This window comes from Epinephelus moara, chromosome 9 (genome assembly GCF_006386435.1).
Source record: "Epinephelus moara isolate mb chromosome 9, YSFRI_EMoa_1.0, whole genome shotgun sequence".
Taxonomy (NCBI): domain Eukaryota; kingdom Metazoa; phylum Chordata; class Actinopteri; order Perciformes; family Serranidae; genus Epinephelus; species Epinephelus moara.
This window is the reverse complement of record NC_065514.1, coordinates 23,402,142-23,423,431: the sequence shown is the minus strand read 5'-3', so window position 1 is coordinate 23,423,431 and position 21,290 is coordinate 23,402,142. Positions and strand designations below refer to the sequence as shown.

The 21,290-nt window shown below is 39.8% G+C and overlaps 1 protein-coding gene across 3 annotated transcripts in view; it reads left to right on the top strand.

Annotated features, from left to right (window-relative positions):
• The window catches only part of brinp1 (bone morphogenetic protein/retinoic acid inducible neural-specific 1), a 252,612-nt gene extending 233,492 nt beyond the window's left edge, over positions 1 to 19,120 (top strand). For all 3 annotated transcript variants that reach the window (XM_050052795.1, XM_050052794.1, XM_050052796.1), the window contains 2 exons: positions 4,824 to 5,046; positions 17,644 to 19,120. In XM_050052795.1, the coding sequence (XP_049908752.1) occupies positions 4,824 to 5,046; positions 17,644 to 18,784 (1,364 nt within the window). In that variant the 3' untranslated portion in view covers positions 18,785 to 19,120. The remainder of the gene's footprint in view (positions 1 to 4,823; positions 5,047 to 17,643) is intronic.
• Positions 19,121 to 21,290: the final 2,170 nt, after the last annotated feature.

Sequence of the window (21,290 nt, the reverse complement as noted above, 5' to 3'; positions counted from 1 at the left end):
TTGGCATGACTAAGTCATGGTATGGTATGCTGTACATAATCACGGAAACTGTCAGTGTGTCATTCTGTCAGTCAGTCATTCTGTCTGTCCCATGTTTTTCTACTCACTGGCGTGGTCAATCTATGTGAAACTGCACATAGGCATTGAGGATTGGCATAGGGAGAAGGTGACAAAGCTACCAATGGGTATGGACTAGTAATAGTAATTAAACAAATTTTCCAGTCTCAGGTATGTAGATTATTTCATTGATGCTACTATTGCTGAAACAGGGCTTTGAAATTGAATTACAACCTATGTTTCTGTACAATCATTGCTCTTCCATCATCACAGTATTTCAAATACAGCTCAATACTGCAAAATCACTTTGCTGCACAGTCCCAATGTCTGTTATCCCCTTGTTTGCAAGAGGAAAACAGACACCCTGGTTTGCAGTCCACCAGGTCGCTTCCAGTAGAAAGCTGATGCATCCATTTAGTTCTGCCTAAAAATAAAGGGCAGAAATTGCACTTATATCTCAGCATGCTATTTTTGTTCTGTTTTGCACACAATTCAATGTTGCACACTTACTCCACACATACAGTTGAACATAGTCTATATTTCTGTTTCTGCATATATTTCTAACACAACACCTTTGGTTTCTTTTTTTGTGTGGCAGCGGTGTTGTTTCCTGTTTACAGCCACTCACGGTTGTGAATTGTCTCACCTGTGTTTCACTGCATCCATGTGAAGATGCTTGTCTTCTATGATATGGGATGATCTTCAGCAATGGAGCATGCTAATCAGCACAGAAAGGTGTTGATTAAAATGCACTCAATAAACCAAACGTCAGATTTACAATCATATAAGGATACTTATACTTATATACTTCAAAGCATTTAAAGTATATAAGTATACTTCAAAGCATTTGAAGTACTGTATATGCACAGGAATTCAAATTTCTGCGATATTGCACCTAAAAACAATATTATTCATTTGCAGCCATTACTGCCAAATGAAGCGAAAACGTGACAAACTGAAATCTGCAAATAACTTCGACAGTTTTCCTCACATGTAGTCTGTTTTGATATATCAGCAGTAGAAGCAACCAATAAGCTGGTATGTATTTTCATCTTAGCACAACTTACCTCAAATTTGGACAATATGCCGAGTTTAGCAGCCAAAATCTGCATGCTTTGCCAAGCAAACACTTCTGTTTTCATCAACCGGATGTAGTTCACACTCCAACTGCTAGATGGCAGTGTCCAAAAAACACTCAAAATTAGTGGCACAATGGCTGGATCTGCAGCCAATGTCTTGCTATAACACTGACTTGTGGTTGCACAATCCCCTCTAGAAATGCTGCCGATGTCTAGCTAAAAATCACCTGGTTTCAGGGGTACAGTTGTCGCTGGAAACGCTGCCAGTGTCTCCCTACAAAACACTGCATTTTGGTGGCACAGTCATGGCTGGAAATCCCCCAATGTCTTTGCTAAAAAACAACCAGTTTTGTTATTGCTCTCAAACAGTGATCTGCATTGGTCTGCAGCTTAACAGCCACCTCTCCTAGGTATCACACCACCCACCATTCTCTCCATCTCCTGATGACACAGTGCACTCTGGCACAAACTGGACCATTCTTAAATCCAGAGCGCTGTTGGAATGTTCCGTTCGGTTATCCAGAACACCGCGCTCTTAGCATTATGGAGAAATCCAGTATTCCTCTTAGTACCTCCCCAATTTCTGATCAGGTGGACATGATAACATGTAATACAAATAATTCATATTCATCCCTATGAGAGGAAATACTGAAGTGCGCGCTGCACATATGAGCATTTTTGATGATCGCCTCCGTCCAGTCTTTTGATCTTTTCGCGTTTATCCATAGTTGTTTGTTGTTGTTGAGGGGCAGTCGCAGCTGGTTTGTGATAAAACTTAAGTTTTGAGCCGTGACTCCTTCTATTCTGGCTCCCAATAACAACAAGACGACATTTTAAGACTCGTATGTAGCCTACAGCTCTGTGGTGGCGAGTCGTGTCATTTCCTTCCAGCGACTGGGCTGCTTTATCCACAACAAATATTGTGTAGCACCAGGGTTTAATACATTAAGTGTATTAGATAGTGTGTTACTTTGCATCATCTAAACTATGACATTATAAAGAAATAAATGTGAACCCTAGTAGAGGTGGTTATCTCTGTGTTAAACTGCTTTTGCATCGTCTTCATCTTGATTGCTGACATTGCTTAGGAGAAAATTTTGGGCATTAAATTGTTCACTGTATTATTTATAATGATGTGCTTAAATTTATCTTCAGAGATAATGAGCTACTCTGAGTCATTTGACTCAAAATTTTCTTAATTAGCGCACCAAATATAATATTCCCTGATGTTGTGTATTTGCTGCTGGAGTCTTACTAACATCCTTGTATCTATTGTTGCTAAAAATTGAAGCAAGTGTTGAAAACGAGGGTCAGAGAGCTGGGCTCACGGGTTGTCTGGGGAGGAGACAAGCAAGAATTATCAGAAGCAGTAAGAGGCATAAGTGCAATCATCAACACTGTTGGGAACAAATTTGTTGGGGGCAGTGTTCTTCACTAAGTGTGTGTGGGAGCATAGAGTAAGAGGGTGTTTACTTCACCAAGGGTTTCAATTCTTTGCAAACCCTTGCAACAGAAAAAGGAATGCATCCACAAAATAAGAAGATTGGTGTTCACTCACCATTTCCACAGTAGAAAATTATAACTGACAATCTTCTGTATGTTTCCTTACATTGCCATAGTATCTTCAAAATTATCCCTTTCACAGTGTACCACAGGTAAAAAATTCAATTTTTGATGAATTGGTCAAGAGGACTTATTAAACTATCATGGCAAGAGTTTTATGTCCTCACAGTATAAACTGAAACATTTATTCGGACAACACTGATAACTTTTACCTAATTTTACTTTTGTGCTTTGTAACAGTTCACTGGTTAGCCATAATACTAGATTTTGTGAACAGGAAGTGGGCGCCATACTGTTTCTGTGTTATTAAAATGAAGGCTGAAGGAACTGTGATCAATGGGTAAAACTAAACAGTGCTGATAAAATATAAACCAAGATTCTGTTCTGTATTGCCTATTTCCCCCCTTAAAATTGTTCCCAGAAACATATTTTAGTGCACTGTTTAGCTGTACTACAAGATTTTGTGAACAGGAAATGCACGCCATACTGTTTCCTGTGTTGTCGAAATGAAGGCTGAAGGAACTGTGATCACAGGGTAAAACTAAGCAGTGCTGACAAAATATGAAGCAAGATTCTGTTACTGTTTTGCCTATTTGTCGCCTAAAAATGTTTCAAGAAACATATTTTAGTGCACTGTTTGCCTGTAATATGAAAATTTGTGAACAGGAAGTGGGTGCTATACTGTTTCCTGTATTGTTAAAATGAAGGCCGACAGGACTAAGCATTGCTGATAAAATATAAACCAATATTCTGTTACTGTGTTGCCTATTTGTCACCTAAAAATGTTTCCAGAAACATATTTTAGTGCACTGTTTTGCTGTAATGAAAGATTTTCTGTACAGGAAGTGGGCATCATACTGTTTCCTGTGTTGTGCAAATGAAGGCTGAAAAAAATGATATCAACGCTGTTACTGCATTGCCTATTTCTGGCCTCAAATGTTTTCAGAGACATATTTTAGTGCACTGTTCAGCTGTAATATGAGAATTTGTGAACAGTAGGTGGGAGCCATACTATTCCCTGTATTGTAAAAATGGAGGCTGAAAAAGCTGGTAAGAACTCAGTTACTGTGTTGCCTATTTCTCACCTCAAATGTTGCCAGAAACATATTTTAGCCCAAACTAATTCAAAACCGTTTGTTACCAGGCAGCCACCATATTGTTTCCTGTGTCAATACAGGCAAGCTCACTTTACATCACCCACCAGTAGGAGCATCTATTGATCCGTTGTGGTGCAGTGCATTCTGGTAGATGTGGGTTTGCTACCTCTTGAGCAAACGTGAATGCCATAGCCCTTTAATTTTTTTCCTCTGGTCATGTAGCACCAATTTCAAAAGTATTTGCGTCTTTCTACTGTCTTCAACAGCCTGGGCGTTTTATCACACCACATATTTCTAGCAGTGAAATACTTCTTTAATAAAGGTTAATTCTGACAAAATAAAAGGAATTTTAGTTTTCCTTAACTAAATCCTTAACTACAGTACTACATTTAAAATATAGTAGTACAGTTGCGTTGCTCTTTATTAAACTCATATTAGATGGACGACTTACAGACAAATAAAAGCCTAAATTACCAAAGAATTCCAACACATCCAAGGGTTTTGTCTCTCATCAGTGTGAGTCCTGTAAACAGTCTGTTGCTTGCCGTTGCTTTGTTTGTAATGCTACCCAGGATGCTTAGCTAGATCAGTGTTGAACAAATAAGTGTTTTGTAAAGCAAACCCATTCCCCAATATTATTTGCTTTCTTATCATTTGAATGAAAGCACACTGGTTGGTTCACAGATAAGATTGTTTGTATACATATTTTTCTTATTTTACTACTTCAGCACAGATAAACAAATGCCACAAACTTTTAGATTTGCAAAGGTGGCATAAATGTAATCTACCTGCTGCTTTCCTGGGTATAAAAAAAGAGAATAATTAAAAAAAAAACACCCTTCTTTACTTCTGATCTTCTACTCTGACTATTCTGACTTGGAAGTAGAATAAAAAAATATGTGTTAAGTGAAATTAATTCATTACATTCAGGTTAGTGAAATAATTCTACCTATTCTTTAACTTTTTCTGTCACACCACCACATTCTCTCTCCACCCCGCTCTCACTCCATCCCTCTCTGTCATCCAGACGAGTTCAAGTCCTTCCTGAAAAGGCTGCCCTCCACTCACTTCCTGCCCATCAGCAGTGTGCATCTCCTGTGGGGCAGTGACTGGGACCTTCAGGCCCGCTACAGGCTACTTCAGAGTTCCCTGGAGATCCAGCGACTCAAGATCCAGCGCACCGCCCGCAAGCTCTTTGGCCTCAGCATCCGTTGTCACCACAACCCCAACCACCAGATGCCTAGGGAGAGGTGGGTAGAAATGTGACCTCCACATCGTGAGAGGAAATTAGATGTGGGTTTGCTCAGCAAGATAAAGCAAAGACGCTGTCTTTGGCGTTGATATTTTTGGATATTTGCTTTTCCAAGTGCAAGAAAAGCAGATGTGAAAATGTATCCCACAGAGGGGTGACATCTTTCACTCTCCTCTGAGATGATGTAGAGGTTTTATTTTGATTGTTGCTTCTTGAAGCATGCACAGTAAGGATGTCATCCATTATATATTCCAACTTATGGCTCTGTTGTTTCTGTCCATCAAGCCAACTTAGTGCTGAGGCTTGCACATGCCCAAAGCACTCTTGCTCACTCTTGTATTTCACATTGCAGTCTGAAAAGAAAATGTAGCTGTGGGAGTTTTCTTGATAGGTCATTGCACACATCTGTCACCACCTACTGCAGTTTCAGCTTAAGAGCCTTGCTATGGATGTGCCGTGGTGTCAGCACTGCCTGAAATGCCTGGAATTTCCCCATCCGCTGTAGCAAATAATAGAAAACACTATGCAAAATATGCAAAGTTCCCAGGTGCCACATGAAACACCCCCAAAACTGTTCTGTGTAGGGGATGTCACCATATAAATGGAAACAGAATCCGTAAAATATTCATTTAAGTGGTCTGAAAATGAGCAGTTGTCAACTGTCAGTGACAGAAAAGGAGCACACCCACATTTGTGTGCGAGAGTTGGCAAAGGTTTGTTCTGAAGTGTTATCAAAGAGCCGCAGTATGCGCTTCCTCTTCCATGGAGTACGCATCAAGAGTGCCTGATGGCACTGGAAATAAGAGCGGCGTGTTTATTTGCTTACTTGTACGAGACAGCTTTGCATCAGATGGAGGACTTATTTGTTTTCATTACCTCTGTGTGCATGTGTGTGCGCTTTGCATACATGTGTGAGTGGGTTGTAAGTGGGCTATAGCTCACACAGGGGCTCTAAACCATGCTATACTGTTGTGTTTTCATGTCGGTATGAACTGTTGTACTGCAAATATTTTGTTGTATTTCATCCTAAATCTCAACTCCCTGTTTTGTCTTATGTGGATGTCTAATGAAAGCAATTGCTTTATTCATATTTAACTGTATTATAAGACTTTTTCTTTTCACCCCTACCCCTAGTTTTGTGCCCCCTTGCCGCTTGGAACAGTGTTACAAGGGGGTAGTGGTTGAAATCTTAAAACTACAAAAAGGGACTACCTTTCAAGAAAGACCATGATACGTCAGCGGTGAAAGTAGTTTTTTTTTTTCTTTTTCTCTTTTCCTCTTTACCTATTTTTCTTTGTAAAAAACATTGATCAACATCCGCAATAAACTCAATGAACTATTGAAATATTTACTATTTAAATCACGCTGACAGCGTTTGAGCCGACCACAAGAATGTGTGGAATTTCGTTGGTTTCGTTTATTGTTTGTCCTGTCCCGGTGCAAAGGGCGTTTTTTGACATCCGTTGTCCAGTTGTGGAAAAATCAAATGTCCCAGTACAATAAATCAAACGCACCCCAACCACTGTGTTTCAGAAGTAGACACGCATGCGCAGTCACGTACTGCTGAGAGTGAAATCCCTGATCGTTAGCTCACACGCAGCTTGTTCAAGCTGGTCTCTGTGTTGTTGAAATTAAACAAAATAACATGGAGCATATCTGCTTATTATGCTACTGATTTTAATTGGGATATTTTTTGATGAACTGAATGACATTTAACGGAGTGTTGCACGTCTCAAAGGCTGGGCTCATAGGAGACCACCAGACTCTCTCCCAGGGGAGGGGCTGGGAGAGAGGGAGATGTCCAGAGTCCGGACAAAGCTTCGCAAGGAACACAGACGTTTCAGAAGCAATTTGGAATGAGTTAAGCAATTAATAAACAGACAAAGTGGTGTTTAAAACTGTATATATTGCTAGCAGATCTATTTTCTGGCCTAAAGTGTGACCGTGACTGGTTCTGAATGTGGGCTTTAGCAGGCAGCCGCTCTCTCCTCTTCCTGGTACTGCGTACCGCCACTGAATCTTTTAGTAGTGCGCAGTACTGGACCGTACCAGCTTATTTTCACCCCTGTGATACGCCATCAGTAGTCACTGATGCTGGCATTTACATGAACAAATGTGACAATTGTTCTCGGACATTGTGAATATGCTGACTTCTGCTGTGCTATAGGCATCCTTTTGTGGCTGTCAGGAGGATCACAATTCCCTCATAACTGGAGTTTCACCCTATCAATTGATAGTATTGGCATACTAGCTATTTATTTTGTTAGGCTTGTTATAAAGAAAGGGACCATAATGTATTGAAATAATATTTAACTAAGATAGTCTGATAGTTATTGTAACTTTTAAATCTTTATTAACAACAGTAATACATTTGTGGATTTCTTTTTTTTTGCTTGTGCAGCCATCTTGCCAGTGATTGCCATGTACTTTAAAGGAGCGATCACACCGAGGTGAAACGCCAGAAACGCGACGCAAGTAAAACCATTGTTTTCCTATGTCACCGCGCATCTGACCAGCGTTCAAGCGTCTTTTTAGACGGGAGTTTTTCTGGCATCTTTTTAGACACGCGTTTATAGACGCATGTAGACGCTGAAAAGTTAAAATATTTTCAACTTTTTGAGCGTCAGACGCCAGTAGCTAGCACACATTGAATAGGCACTTCCAGTGTTTCAAGCGTCTTTGAAGCGTCCGCGTCTCTAGCGTCTCATTTCTGTGTGATCGCCCCCTAACACTTCACCTTAACCCTCTATCCCAATGAGAATCAAGACATCCTACCTGAAAACATGAATACCCCAAATGGAGGGGTAATGCCTCATTTTAACTCACGTATGTGTACGGAGACGAGACAACCAGAAACCCATTAAATCCTATGGGAATCTCCATGATAGGAGACATGTAGCAAGCTAAGCTACTTGCTACTTGCAAAGCTACTTTTATTTACTCTATGTCAAATCAGCATTTTCTTAGCGATAAGAAAAACTGTCAACCAAACAAATAGGCAGGCAAAAAAAGTTCAGCTGATCTTAATGCAGTTCTCTGTCTTGGCCCCTGTAGTACAGTATCTGGCTATGACAGTAATTCAAATGGCTAATAGTGAAAGCAGCAGGCAGAATAAACTGGAGGATTAGCATGTGATGTCATACAGAAGTGTTTCCCTTGTCTCAGCTGCACTTCAGAGGTTTTCCTGGGAAAAATAGCTTGTAACTTTTGTGGACACATTTCGCACAACTCAGTCAATTAATCAACTTCGCTACTGAAAAGCTACTTGATTTAGAAAGTAGTGATGTTGCCACCATGTTACTGGGAAATGTTAAATTAGTAACGTCGCTACTTGTGGTGATGCTACTGCCCAACACTGACTGTTGTTGCAATAGCTGCACCTGAAAATAAACGCCATTGACGACCACTGATGCTGTATCAGGGTCTTGAAGGGTTGCCGCATTTCATAGGGGAAGACTTCAACCACTACCTCATGTAACTGTGTTTCAAGGGGGAAAGGGGCACTTGAAAATGAGAGGTAGGGGTAAAAGTAAGACATGGGATCAGACCTTAAGATAAAATCTTTGTTTTTATATATCTGTTGGTTTGCCCTCTGCATGTGTATTGTCAGTATAGTCCCATTAGGCTTCTCAGCCTTTGTCCCTGTTTCACGAAAAGTGTCCCCATCACCGACAGGGACTCCAACCCTCACCTCTCCTCTGGGCAGCCTATAACAGCTGATCAGAGGATGAGGGAATTGAGGCAAAGCTGAAGGCCCATAAACCATCAGCCCAAGTGATTTCAAGGTGTGTGCCAACCACCTCAGGGAGGCCTTCCAGCACATCCTCAACCTGTCAGTGAGGCTACAGAGGGTGCTGATGATGATGTGAAAAACATCCCGCCTGGGCCCAGTGGCCAAGAATGGGCACACCAGGGTTCTAAATGACAGCAGGCCAGATCTCTTGTGAGAGACCATTTAGAGCCCCTCTAGTTCATACATCAGGCCCACAATGGGGAGGATGATGCTGTCAGCCACCTGCTACTCTGTGCATACTTGGCCAGGCACTGAAGGAATCATGTTCTTTTACTTCTCCAGTGGTTTTAACACCATCCAGGGGCCTCATCTGGGAGAATTTCCCCCAGCTATGCATGTGGGAACCGCAGTGGTCGCTTGGATCAAAGAGTGCCCCACTGGCACCACCAGTTTTTGACACTACTTAACTGTCAGATCAACAAGTGGGAAACACAGTGGCTCCTCAGGACTCTAATATCTTGCACGCATAGACTTCAGGAGTCATTCAGAATCACGCTATCTTCAAAGGCTATGTGAAAACTCAATGATAGTGCGGTGCATCTTTTAGGGAAGGAAGGAGAAATATATGGATCCTACAGGGGACTTTGTCATATTAAATCACCAGTGATTCAAGGTAGCCAAGATAAGAGAGATGATGGAGTGCCACTGGTAGGTGAAATCTCCCCCAATATATTTTAACACTTCCAAGAAAACTGTACTATCAGTATTTGGACTGCATTTATGACATGCAAAATAAAGAGGGTTGATACTTTCTAGGGAGGCCGTGGCTGTACCATGGCACTGCACATGGCTCGCACAGTCTTTTGCAATGTGCTGAGAAGGTATAAAAAATAAGAGCAACAGAGAGAAAGAAAAGCTTTTGTGATGCTTTGTTGCCTTGGCAACCCAGCTAAGAAAGCTAGTTCAGTCAGGGAGGTGAGCTTTGACTCACAAGTAATTTTTTTTTTCAGTATAATGTATTTCACATGAGTGACCCACAAGCTACTTAATAAAGCATGTTTATCATGCATACACTGTTAGTGCGGGCATAATTGTGAGTGTGAGTAAGTGTGTATTCATAGCTAAGTTAAAAATAGAGGTACCGATAGAGTGGAGAAAGCACACCGCAGTATGCATTCTCCTGTATTGACTGACACTACAGAAACAGCAGAGTGATGAATGAACCGGCTCCTCTTTAGTTTCATTTTATTTCATAATTCTTACATGCAGCCTTAAAGCACTCATATTAAGCCAGTCCGTCGCTCTTTGTTTAATTAAATTATGGATGCAAAGTAGGGGAAGGGGAAGTTACTTATTACTAATTGCAATTATGATGATGTAAACTTATGTTATCTAGTTTTACTTATCCAAAAAAGATTTTAAGTTTTAAATCACGCTGCCCTTCCACTCGTGAATATTGCGAAAGGTCATACGATAAACATATTTACATTAGCTAATGAAACATATAGTCTGGGCGTAATTACAGTTGCATATCACCACCTTATAATTTTCGAGGTGCACCTCACCACAAGGCACCCATTCATTACAAGCACTGTAAACTGGTGTTGTGAACACTCACTGCAATAACGGTGGGGAAACTTTATAGCTGAACTATATTGGATTTGCTATTGCATTTCCTGTAATGAGTATAGCAGCTCGCTTCAAGTAGAATAAACATAGCAGTTTGTCTTTGGTATAAATGATTAATAGTGACAGATATGAAGTAGCTTCACTCCCAGCCAAATCATTTGCATCCAGGCTTTGCATTGGCTTTAATTATTCATGTCAAGTCAAGCATATTTACAAATATGAGCCTACCTTCCATGTGATGAATTACTTTGCCCTAATTTCTTATTGATTCTGACGTGACGCTGCTTTTTAAGATTTCGCTGAAACATATTCCAACCAAATGTTTGTGTTTAGTTTTATACTGCGTATAAACTGTCACATGAAATCATCAAGGGTGTTGCTGTCTCTTATACGAAGCTCTCGGAAGGTCATGTTTGGAATATTATCTGAACTGCTTTTGCATTCCCTCACATTCCCCCTCGATCCATCCATTTAAAGTGTTGGTCCAGTCCCGTTATGATATACCGCCAGTTACGGAAACACTCTGCTGATACGACAGAAAGGAGAGATGATGTGACACTTTACATTATGCATTTACTGCTCATTACTCCTTTCAAAAGGCCGAGCTCTGACAGTGTACAGTACACAGCTGCAGCTGTGGCCGCCGAAGCCGTGGCTGTGAAAATTATTATTGCTCGGACTATGGCTGCATTTGCGGTGCTATTTCACATGACTACTCTTTACTGCTCCTATTAACTTTTGCAAAGAAAGCGTAGTTAAGCCACACGGGATTGGGACCCGCGGTGCTTGTATCAGATATGACAGATGTGTTATACATCACAGGAGTTCAGGAATACAGAAGCTTCAAAGCTCAAGCAGCACAGCCATTTCAATTCACTGCACACATATAACCCCTGCATTAGTGTTACACCCATTAAAACCTGTCACAGCCATAGTCATAACAACTAAAGCACAGCCGTGGCTACAGCTGCCATCACACTACAAAATGCAGCTCAGCTTTCCTCTACGGATAAGTGGGGATGCAAAATGTACTGCAAGATAACACAAAATATTGCAAGAGAACACAAAACTTAATGCAAGATAATACAGAAGAATTTCCAAAATAAAATTCCCACCGTGACCTTTGAGGGATCTCCATATTCTCATGCTATGATTTATATTATTTTTCAAATTTGTATGCTTTCTTTCTTTGTCGCTTTTCTTTGATCAGATTCCATTATCCTGCTCCGATTTTCTCTTTCTCTCTTTTCTCTTCCTTGCTCCAACGTAGGAGGCAGCTATAGTGTATGTCATCTGAATGCCAAGGCTGTTTGAAGCCCCATTACAAACAAAAACTGTGCTCGAAATTCATGAAAACAAACAGCGTCCATTCCAATGTATTTTCATTTAATTTCCTATGGCGAATCTAAGGCAAGCTATTGCTTTAGATGGAAACAAATAAGGCAAAAATAAAACTAGCTGCATGATGCACTCAAATAGTTCATTGAAGGAGGCAGTTATATGATGGAACATATTTCAGTTCAGTATTTCAGACTGGATATTTCAACAGTTATTGCAAATAAATTCAAAACAGGGATCATTACGAGTGTGCCTGTGTCCAATGCAATAATGAATAGCCAATAAAAAGATAATGGGAATAGTTTTATATCTGAGGCACCTGTGAAACCAATCTCCTTCGTATGCCATTTCCAATGTGGGTTTATATTTTTAAAACAAATGAAGAAAAAATGTGTTTGATGGTGTTGTGTGTTCTACAGTACTCTGAATTACAGACATCCAGTGTTTCTCATCCATTGGTTGAATAGGAAATCATTTGTAGTTTTCTCAAATGCCACTATTGCAAAATAAACATGCAATTTAAATTTGATATAAAAACCAAATTTCCTGTACAATATATATATATATATATATATATATATATATATATATATATATATATATATATATATATATGCATTGGCTTTCAAAGTGCTGCAGCTCAAAGTTTTATTTTCACAATATACACGTACTTAAATTCCTCCAAAGATTTGTTGCTTAGTAGCAGGGATTTGCTGTTATCAGTAAATGGGATTATCATAATCATTGATCTTTCCTATACAACAATTAGAGCTGAGATACAGAAAAATGACTTGCCACCATGATTGTATGATGGGTGTATTGCTTTATTTGTTGTGTATAATTTTGATGCAATGCACTTAAAATGCCATCAGACAAAACCAAGGTTGTTGCCAGAAGTTTAAGACAGTTGACCAGAAATGACTTTAACCCTTTGAAACCTGAAGTGACATCACTTTTCTTCTGATGTTTTTAGACGCCTTTTACAGGTATTTAAACCTTTAAAAAAAAATAATAATAATAAGATTTTTTTTTTTTTTTTTTTTTCAGAAATTAAAACTATGAATTTTTTTTTTTAAATCTATGGAAAAACTTTATTCACAATAATTAATATTAATAAATATTTAATATAATATATATATATATATAGTATACATTTAATATAATTATCTATGATTATAATTAATATGATTTTTTATCATGTTACAGAGTTATTATAATTATTAAGTACTCATTCCAGGCAGTGGCGTGAGGTTGTTGCGACGGGCCCCAGTGCACGCTATTATGATGGGCCCTTGTGCACGCTGTCATGCACATATTGTCTCATCACATGATCAGAGACTTGATACCGGATAACATCAACATATATATTACCCAACAACCATCATTGCATATCTGTATATGACAAAAAATACCAAATAAAATAAAAACTATTAATTTCATTTAACAATTTTAATAGTTATAGCATATAGTTTTGTCATAGATGCTACTGATAATTTAAAAAAAAAAAGATACAGATGGGTTTTATTTTAATGAGAGCTTTTCTTTGAACACAGGAATATTTTTAAGTTGGCAGTTACTCATAAGGGCCCATTCTCCACCCAACACATTGATGGAGGGCCAGCTCTCTCTATGCGCCCCCCACCTCATGGGCCCCAGTGCAACCACTCTGCCTGCACTGTCTATATTTACGCCCCTGATTCCAGGTCATTTCCTTGTTTGTTTGTTTTTAACTTTGTCTTTCTTTTTTCTGTCTTTCTCGTTTTACTAATTTCTTGCTATTTTTTTGGGTAATTTCATTTTCTGTTGCTCATTGCCTTCTTGCCATGTTTCGTTCAGGTTTCGAAGGGTTAAATGCAGCATATCGTCTATGTACAGCGCCCTCATTTGTGTTTTTATACATGCTCCAATTTCTTTTTGGTGTAATTAGTTGTGAAAGAGGAATTTTTGCCAACATCAGGCACAGGTGAAGCTCACCTGTGAAGAAGAACAGAATTTGCACAATTTTGCAGCAGCGAGTTTCCTTTGTGTCAGTCACATAAAATGCATGCTCACTCCTCTCACTGAATGTTACGACTCAGCACCCACAAATCAGGAAGTTGCTAATGTCAACAGCAAGTAATGGCCAGAGTAACTAGAGCTCAGAGATAGACAGACGTGGAGCTCGGCTAGCCGGCCCCGCTGTGACTGCTATGCCTCCTAGGGCTAATCAAAATGAGACTGTGAAAGAAGACGGGGCACTGTGGTGTGTTCATTGTACCCCTCCGAAAATAGTATGATAACCCCATATTGATGGTGTGAGAATTTCTTGGCAATGTTGCCATCAGAATGTTTCACAAAGATATGGTAAAATCACTGTCCTGGCACATCTCTGCATGGTAGCTCATTTTGTATTCATACTGGAACGGACAGCAAACACAAGCTGGAGGGAACTAACATGATATACTCATCTCTCTAAAGACACTCCGGGCCAAGCTGCAATACTACAGAGAGGCAATGGAAAGTGATATAAAAATCACAAATACAGCGCCTGCACCAGGAGATTAAGACCTCTCATCTCTAGGGAAAGGGGCAAAAGCAGACATCAGCACACTAGTTCACAGATGCAAACAAGCTCAAGCAAAAGTTGCTCCATACAAGGGACATACCAAGCCTGAAATAGAACAAACAAACAGGGAAATCAGTCAGAGACGGGATCAACTGGGTTGCAGTGTTGGAAAGTACATGAATTCATGGCAATATTACAAGAAGATATATAAAAAAAATGCACAGGTCAGGAAAATAGAAGTGGAAATAATAAAAAGAAAGCCATAGCTCATGTTAAAGGGATGCCAACTCTCAAGTGCTTGGCGTGACACATAAGCTTTCAGACTGCATCTCATGCTGTCATATCATGTTGCAAACAAATAACATGCCAAACAAAAGACAAAGTATACAACAAAGGCATGGCACTCTGTCAAATAAAATACATGCTGAGCAGATTAAGAGCCATATCGACCATACACATGTCATAGGATGCTCAAAGCACATATTGTTGAGACGTGTTATCTTACACAACACTTGCACAAACTGCCCAGAGAAGATAAAACCAAATTCATGCCCAAAATATTAATATTAAATCATTGCTATTCAGTTTCTCCCTCACCAGTGTCAATTTAAAGAGAATACATCCACTCCAGACTGAATGCACTGAATCTACTTTTGTCTACGGAGACAACTAACCTTGTGACTTATGCAAAACATTAAATTTTTCTAGGGAGTAAGTTGGCAAGATTCAACGATGCTAAGTTAAGGAAACGGCTGCATCCAGATTGCACTTAATCTCTAGGAGGAAAATAACACCTTTAAATCCTTTTATATGAAGTTATATCCTTCCAGATCCATCAAGGATTCATCACTTTTAGATGTTCCAAATATTAATAGGAGTTCCATATATAAACTATATAAGAGTTTTACAAAACTTCATTAATTAGATGCTTATGGCTGCTCCAATTATGTATCATGCAAATGTCTCCTCAATCTGTTAAACCCTTGAGACCTAGAATTGTACAGACAAGTCCGCTTTCTGAATGCTGATTATAAGATATTGGCTTAACCACCCACATGGTGCATCTTTGCGTTATTTCTCTGAAATCAAAAGGCCTTTATGAAAACATTGATATTAGAAATACATATATTAACATCAAGTACTCAGAGCATATTTCTTGTAGTCAATGTTTAGGTTTAGCTTTGCTCCTAAATGTATTATTATTATTAACATAATTACTCTCTGCCCACCAGCACTCTTCAATAGCTCTGTGGCTTCAGTTCTTTATTTTACCCTGTTTTATCTCAGATAGAGTTAACCCCTTTCCTTTCTCCTATTAATGTGCGCCGTCAACGTACTTGTGATTTCCATTCATGTAATGTCCATCCAGAAGCACAAACTCCAATTATATGCTGACGATTTGTTGTTCTACATTTCTGACGCTCAATAAGCTTTTTGTCTATTGTAAGTATTTATAAGCTTAACATCTTAAAGAGTGCATAATTTAGAGTCAGTCGTCTCACAGCATACACACCACTACCTTCCTTGAACAATTTCAAGTATTTGGATGTGTGTGGGGACAATAGATGAAAATGGAATCAATGAAGAGAAAAATTATGGATTTTTGAGGAGTATATGAACAGCTGGATGATAATATTGAAATGTCCATTACGAGCAGTGACTAAAATCAAAAGCACAGCAATTTATAGATTGCACTAAAGCCCCGTTTCCACCAAGCAGTACAGTACAGCTTAGTTCAGTACGCTTTTTTTTTCCATCTCCACTGTGAAAAGTTGTGGATGGTACTGATGGAATGGTTCCGTACTGTCCACATTTTTGGTCACCCCTCTGTTGGGGTACCCAGCACACAGATCTGGTACTAAAAGGTGGATCTATGAACACTGCAGTCCATTGATTGGTCAATAGCAGACAGTCACTCTGCTCAGGGCTGAGTTCTGAGGCTCATGTAACCACTATTCATCCCATGGAGAATTTTATTAGTAGACTGTAACTATAACAACCTTAGATTTCTGTGGCAGCTTTGACCATTACTTTAGTTTTTATATGACATACACTTTTAGTAATGAGTGGATCTTCAAGTGTTTATATATATTAATTTCATCAGGGTTATGTGACCAAGGGTCTAGGTACCATGTCTGAAGGGTTACTTATAGTTTCAAAGGTACCATACCCAAAGTGTTTGGTGGAAACGGGGCTTAAACTGAAATCCAGCCATTAAATGACCACTTCATATTTATAAACAGCTATCTCGTATGTATGTAGAATCTTTAAGTGATGGCACAAGATTTTGGCATAGGAGGTGTTCTGGTTTCTGCAGTGTGAGTAGAATCACATTTGAATGGCAAGTAAACAGTCCGTGTGGAGAGGCACAACTCATTAGCCTTAATACAATCTAGGATTAAGGCTCTGGCTATAGTCTGATGATGACAGATATCTGTTTATAGAAATAAGCCTACATGACTGGTGCACAGAAGAGGAAGTCTTAGTCCAGATCTGTTGGCTATACCGGCTCAGCCTGATATATTGGCCCTTGCTGCCAGAGCCTTTATCATTGACAAACAATAGACGATTGGCTCCAAGATTGATGACCACTGAATGTCTTCATGTTATGCACTGCAAAAGTGTTTGTGTAGGGCAATAAAGGACATGTATTGAGAACGTTTCAAGTTGATGTTTACATTCCCTAAAATGCAGCTGTGGGACTATGGGATCATGCCAATAATAGCACACCTTCACTTTATCCCATCCTCAATTTGAAGCTAAAGTTAGTGGAATCAAACAATGTGCTCCCATTGTCCTCTATAGGCGATTTGTTCCGGGCTCATTTTGGGTATAGCTTGGGGGCTTTCTGGCCTACTGAGAATGCAATGTCATCCATCATAGTTAAGCCTTAGCTTCATTAACATGTCAAGCTAACCTTGACCAGCCCTCCTCTCTGAAAAATCAGGATTCAGAAATCACCTCCTACAGTCAGAAAAGAAGTTCCAGTACTGTCAAGATGACAGGGAAAGATGCCTGAGGGGAAAAGAAGAGACAAGATAAGAATAGCAAGTAATGCCTTCCACCTGAGGGAAATAACGCAACTCCTCCCCCTTGAAGGAAAGAAATTATCCTATTCCCTGACTATTCTGACTACATGGTTTTCATGTATACCTTGCTTTCAACAATTTAATAAAGCACTTCATTGAAATTTCGACTTTTTTACGTGTTTGTATTCGTTCTGGCCATTGGTGTCAGCAATGTATTGCATACACAATTTGCATAAAAGGGGCTAAAAATAGTGCCGTTATGACGGGTCCATCAAACCATTGTTAATGCTTCTTTCCTGATATTTCTTTCTGTCTCTCTAGATCTGTGATGCAGTGGCTCAACAGGGTTCAGTCCTTCCTCTACTGCAATGAGAACGGTTTCTGGGGGACCTTCCTGGAGAGCCAAAGGACATGCGTTTGCCACACGGGTGTTACCCTATGCCAGCGACCCATCCCATGTGTCATAGGCGGCAACAACAGCTGTGCCATGTGCAGCCTGGCCAACATCTCCCAATGTGGCTCCTGCAACAAGGGCTACAAGTTGTACCGCGGTCGCTGCGAGCCCCAGAATGTAGACTCAGAACGCAGCGAGCAGTTCATCAGCTTTGAAACTGATCTGGACTTTCAGGACCTGGAACTGAAATACCTGTTGCAGAAAATGGATTCGCGACTGTACATTCATACCACTTTCATCAGTAATGAGATCCGGCTAGAGACCTTCTTTGACCCTCGATGGCGCAAACGCATGTCCCTGACTCTAAAGAGTAACAAAAACCGGATGGACTACCTCCACATGATAATTGGTCTATCGATGAAGATCTGCCAGATGCGAAATAGCAGCATTGACCCCATGTTCTTTGTCTATGTCAACCCATTCAGTGGCAGCCACTCAGAAGGCTGGAGCATGCCCTTTGGGGAACATGGTTACCCACGCTGGGAAAAAGTACGGCTGCAGAACTCCCAGTGCTTCAACTGGACTCTCCTGCTGGGCAACCGGTGGAAGACCTTCTTCGAGACGGTGCACATCTACCTGCGTAGCCGCGCTAAGATCCCAACTGGCCTACGCAATGACACAGGACAGGGTCCAGTGGACCTTGGAGACCCTAACAAGCGGCAGATCTACATAAAAATATCTGATATCCAAGTGTTCGGCTACAGCCTGCGCTTTAATGCCGACCTGCTCCGTAGTGCCGTGCAGCAGGTTAACCAGTCGTACACACAAGGAACTCAGTTCTACTCATCCTCATCTGTAATGCTCTTGTTGCTGGACATTCGGGATCGGATTAACCGCCTTGCCCCTCCATCTGCACCTGGCAAACCCCAGCTGGACCTCTTCTCTTGTATGCTAAAGCATAGGCTCAAGCTCAACAACAGCGAGATGATTCGAGTAAATCATGCCTTGGACATGTACAGCACAGAGATACTAAAACAATCAGATCACCTGACTGCTAAACTCTGTTGAACATAGTAACATTAACCTAAGGACAGCGAAGAGAAACACCCAACAAATGAATTACGAGGGGATATTAATCTTAATTTTGTTTTCTCTTTTTCATTTTTTGGACCTTTTCTGCCTTTTGATGTAATATTAACTTTGTAAGCATAATTCTTAAAGAGATAAAGGAAAAAGGCAGTGATGAAAAGCATTTCAGATAAAGATAAAGAAGATTAATGGAACCACTATAAAGACTGTATCATATGTGTCCCAGCATGTCTGTCATTCCCTAAAAGAACTTAAAAGAGAGAGAGACAAAAAAAGAAAAAAAAAAAGAAATATTAAATCTACGTACTGGTGAAAAAGAGGNAGAGAGAGACAAAAAAAGAAAAAAAAAAAAGAAATATTAAATCTACGTACTGGTGAAAAAGAGGCCTTGATTTTACTCCGAGGGAACTGGTGAAAAAGAGGCCTTGATTTTACTCCGAGGGATCAAAGGTTATATCTGAAACTGCCATTCTTTACAGAGAAAAAAAAAACATTTTTAAAGGAATAATGATATAACACAAGGGCAGACCAGATATCCTTTTATTTCAGCTAATGTGCAAAATATTTCAGACATAACGGACAGTTTAATATTAAAACATGTTTATACATTGTAAGGATTAAATAGCCCTAGTGAGTAAGTAGTCAACACATTACTTATAGACTCTTTATTACATTTCAAACCCACGGCGAATCTGCATTGCTCTTTGTGAGTTATGAGGCACTCTGTCATTGTTCTGACACATAAGGCACACAGCAGGGCAGTAATGGATAGTCATGTCAAATAACAAAAGCCAGCTGTTTATATATACATATATATGTGGGTGAATGTATGTGTGCGTGCGCGTGTGCAAATGTGCGTATACCTTCTTTTGGCTTGATGCTTATTGCTGTTCGTTAATTGAATGTGTCATTTGAGATTGACTCCAGTCTAAGCAAAATCTTGCATTTGGAGCGCTTCTTCCCGTGTTTGAAATTCAAGCTGTGTTTTTCACAAGGCAGTACCTCCTGGTGCGTGAGTGCAATATTGTGGTCTGAAGATTTAACAATCAATGCTATTTTGTACAGCTTTGCAAAATGTACATGTTGTGACTGCTGATTTGTGGAGCTTTTCAGCACCAAGAGCAAAATGTAAACATTCATCATTCAGGCACATTTGCAAGACAACTTAAAGCCATACACTTCCCTGAGGTAGACATACAGTAAGACATAAAGGTCATCCCCGTTTCACAAAAGTACTTACATTAAAAAGAAATGTTCCATTTGTATGTTTTTATTTTACTCTCTCCGTTTTTAGATAAGAGCACAGCAAAAAGGGAGATGACAAGAGAAGGCATATTGTGTTGGATAAGAATCGTGTTGTAAAGCCATTGAATTTCTCTGTTGTGCCACAGGAAAAAAAAAAATATAAGAAAAAAACAAATGGTTATATTAAAGCTTAAAATACCTTTTTGGCAGTGTTTAATCTGTAAGCTTTTTATGACCACATGTAAAGATTTTTTCTTTCCAGAAATGAAATTTAACCTTGTTTTGCATGTTGCTAGAAACATCGACAGAGCTGCAACTGTGTTGAACACTCAGTCATCAAAGTGAAATATGAAACACTACCTATGTATCGTTGGTCACACTTTATTTGGGTAATCTGATGCTGAAACATATGCTATTGCTGGTGAGTTTTTGTAGGTCCAGTCCATTCCCTGCATGTTTGTTACCAACAACAAAGGCAAGGTCACTCATGTCATATAATCTAGCTGTTCTAGCCATTGATGAGTTTGAATCAAAAAGAGAAGACTTAGTATTTGCTGCCATAGCAGCCAAACTCTGGAAAAACCTTCCTCTAGTGTAAAAGCTGCCAGCCCAGTTGCTACTTATAGAAGACACACCTAAACACTCACACTTTCCCAGTTTTTCCAACCCTGTTTCACTCCTAATTAATCAAATACTGCCGCTTAGGCAGTGGCCCTCGGCATCAGATTCCGACACACTGAGGCACCCTTTAGCAGCGGTAAGAGACGCGTGGGGCAGCGACATTTTTTGACACTCCAAGCACGTGTCATAATATTAAGAGCAAGAAAGTTTGCACACGGTAAGCCGGAGAGGTGATGGATGGGTCAAGCAAACTCTGGACTTTCACCCAGGAGACCATCGTTCGTTTTCCTTGTGAAACCCAAAGTCAGCGGAGTTATTTTAATAACAGTGTAGTCTGCTAGTACGTGTAGCATACTACACTAGTGATGTATATCACGTGAGTTTACATTACGGTCGTAACAAACATACTTATTTTAAGCCAAACCATTATGTTTTTTTCTTTCAAACTTTTCTAGACTTAGAGAGTCCGCATGGGGCAGTAAGGAGGGGAGATGGATGGGTCAAGCAAATTTTCACCAAGAAGACCTCTGTTTGTCTCCCATGTGAAACCAATAGTCAACCAATTTATTTTAAAAACAATGCAGTGTGCTAGTACGTATAGCATACTACGCTAGTAACA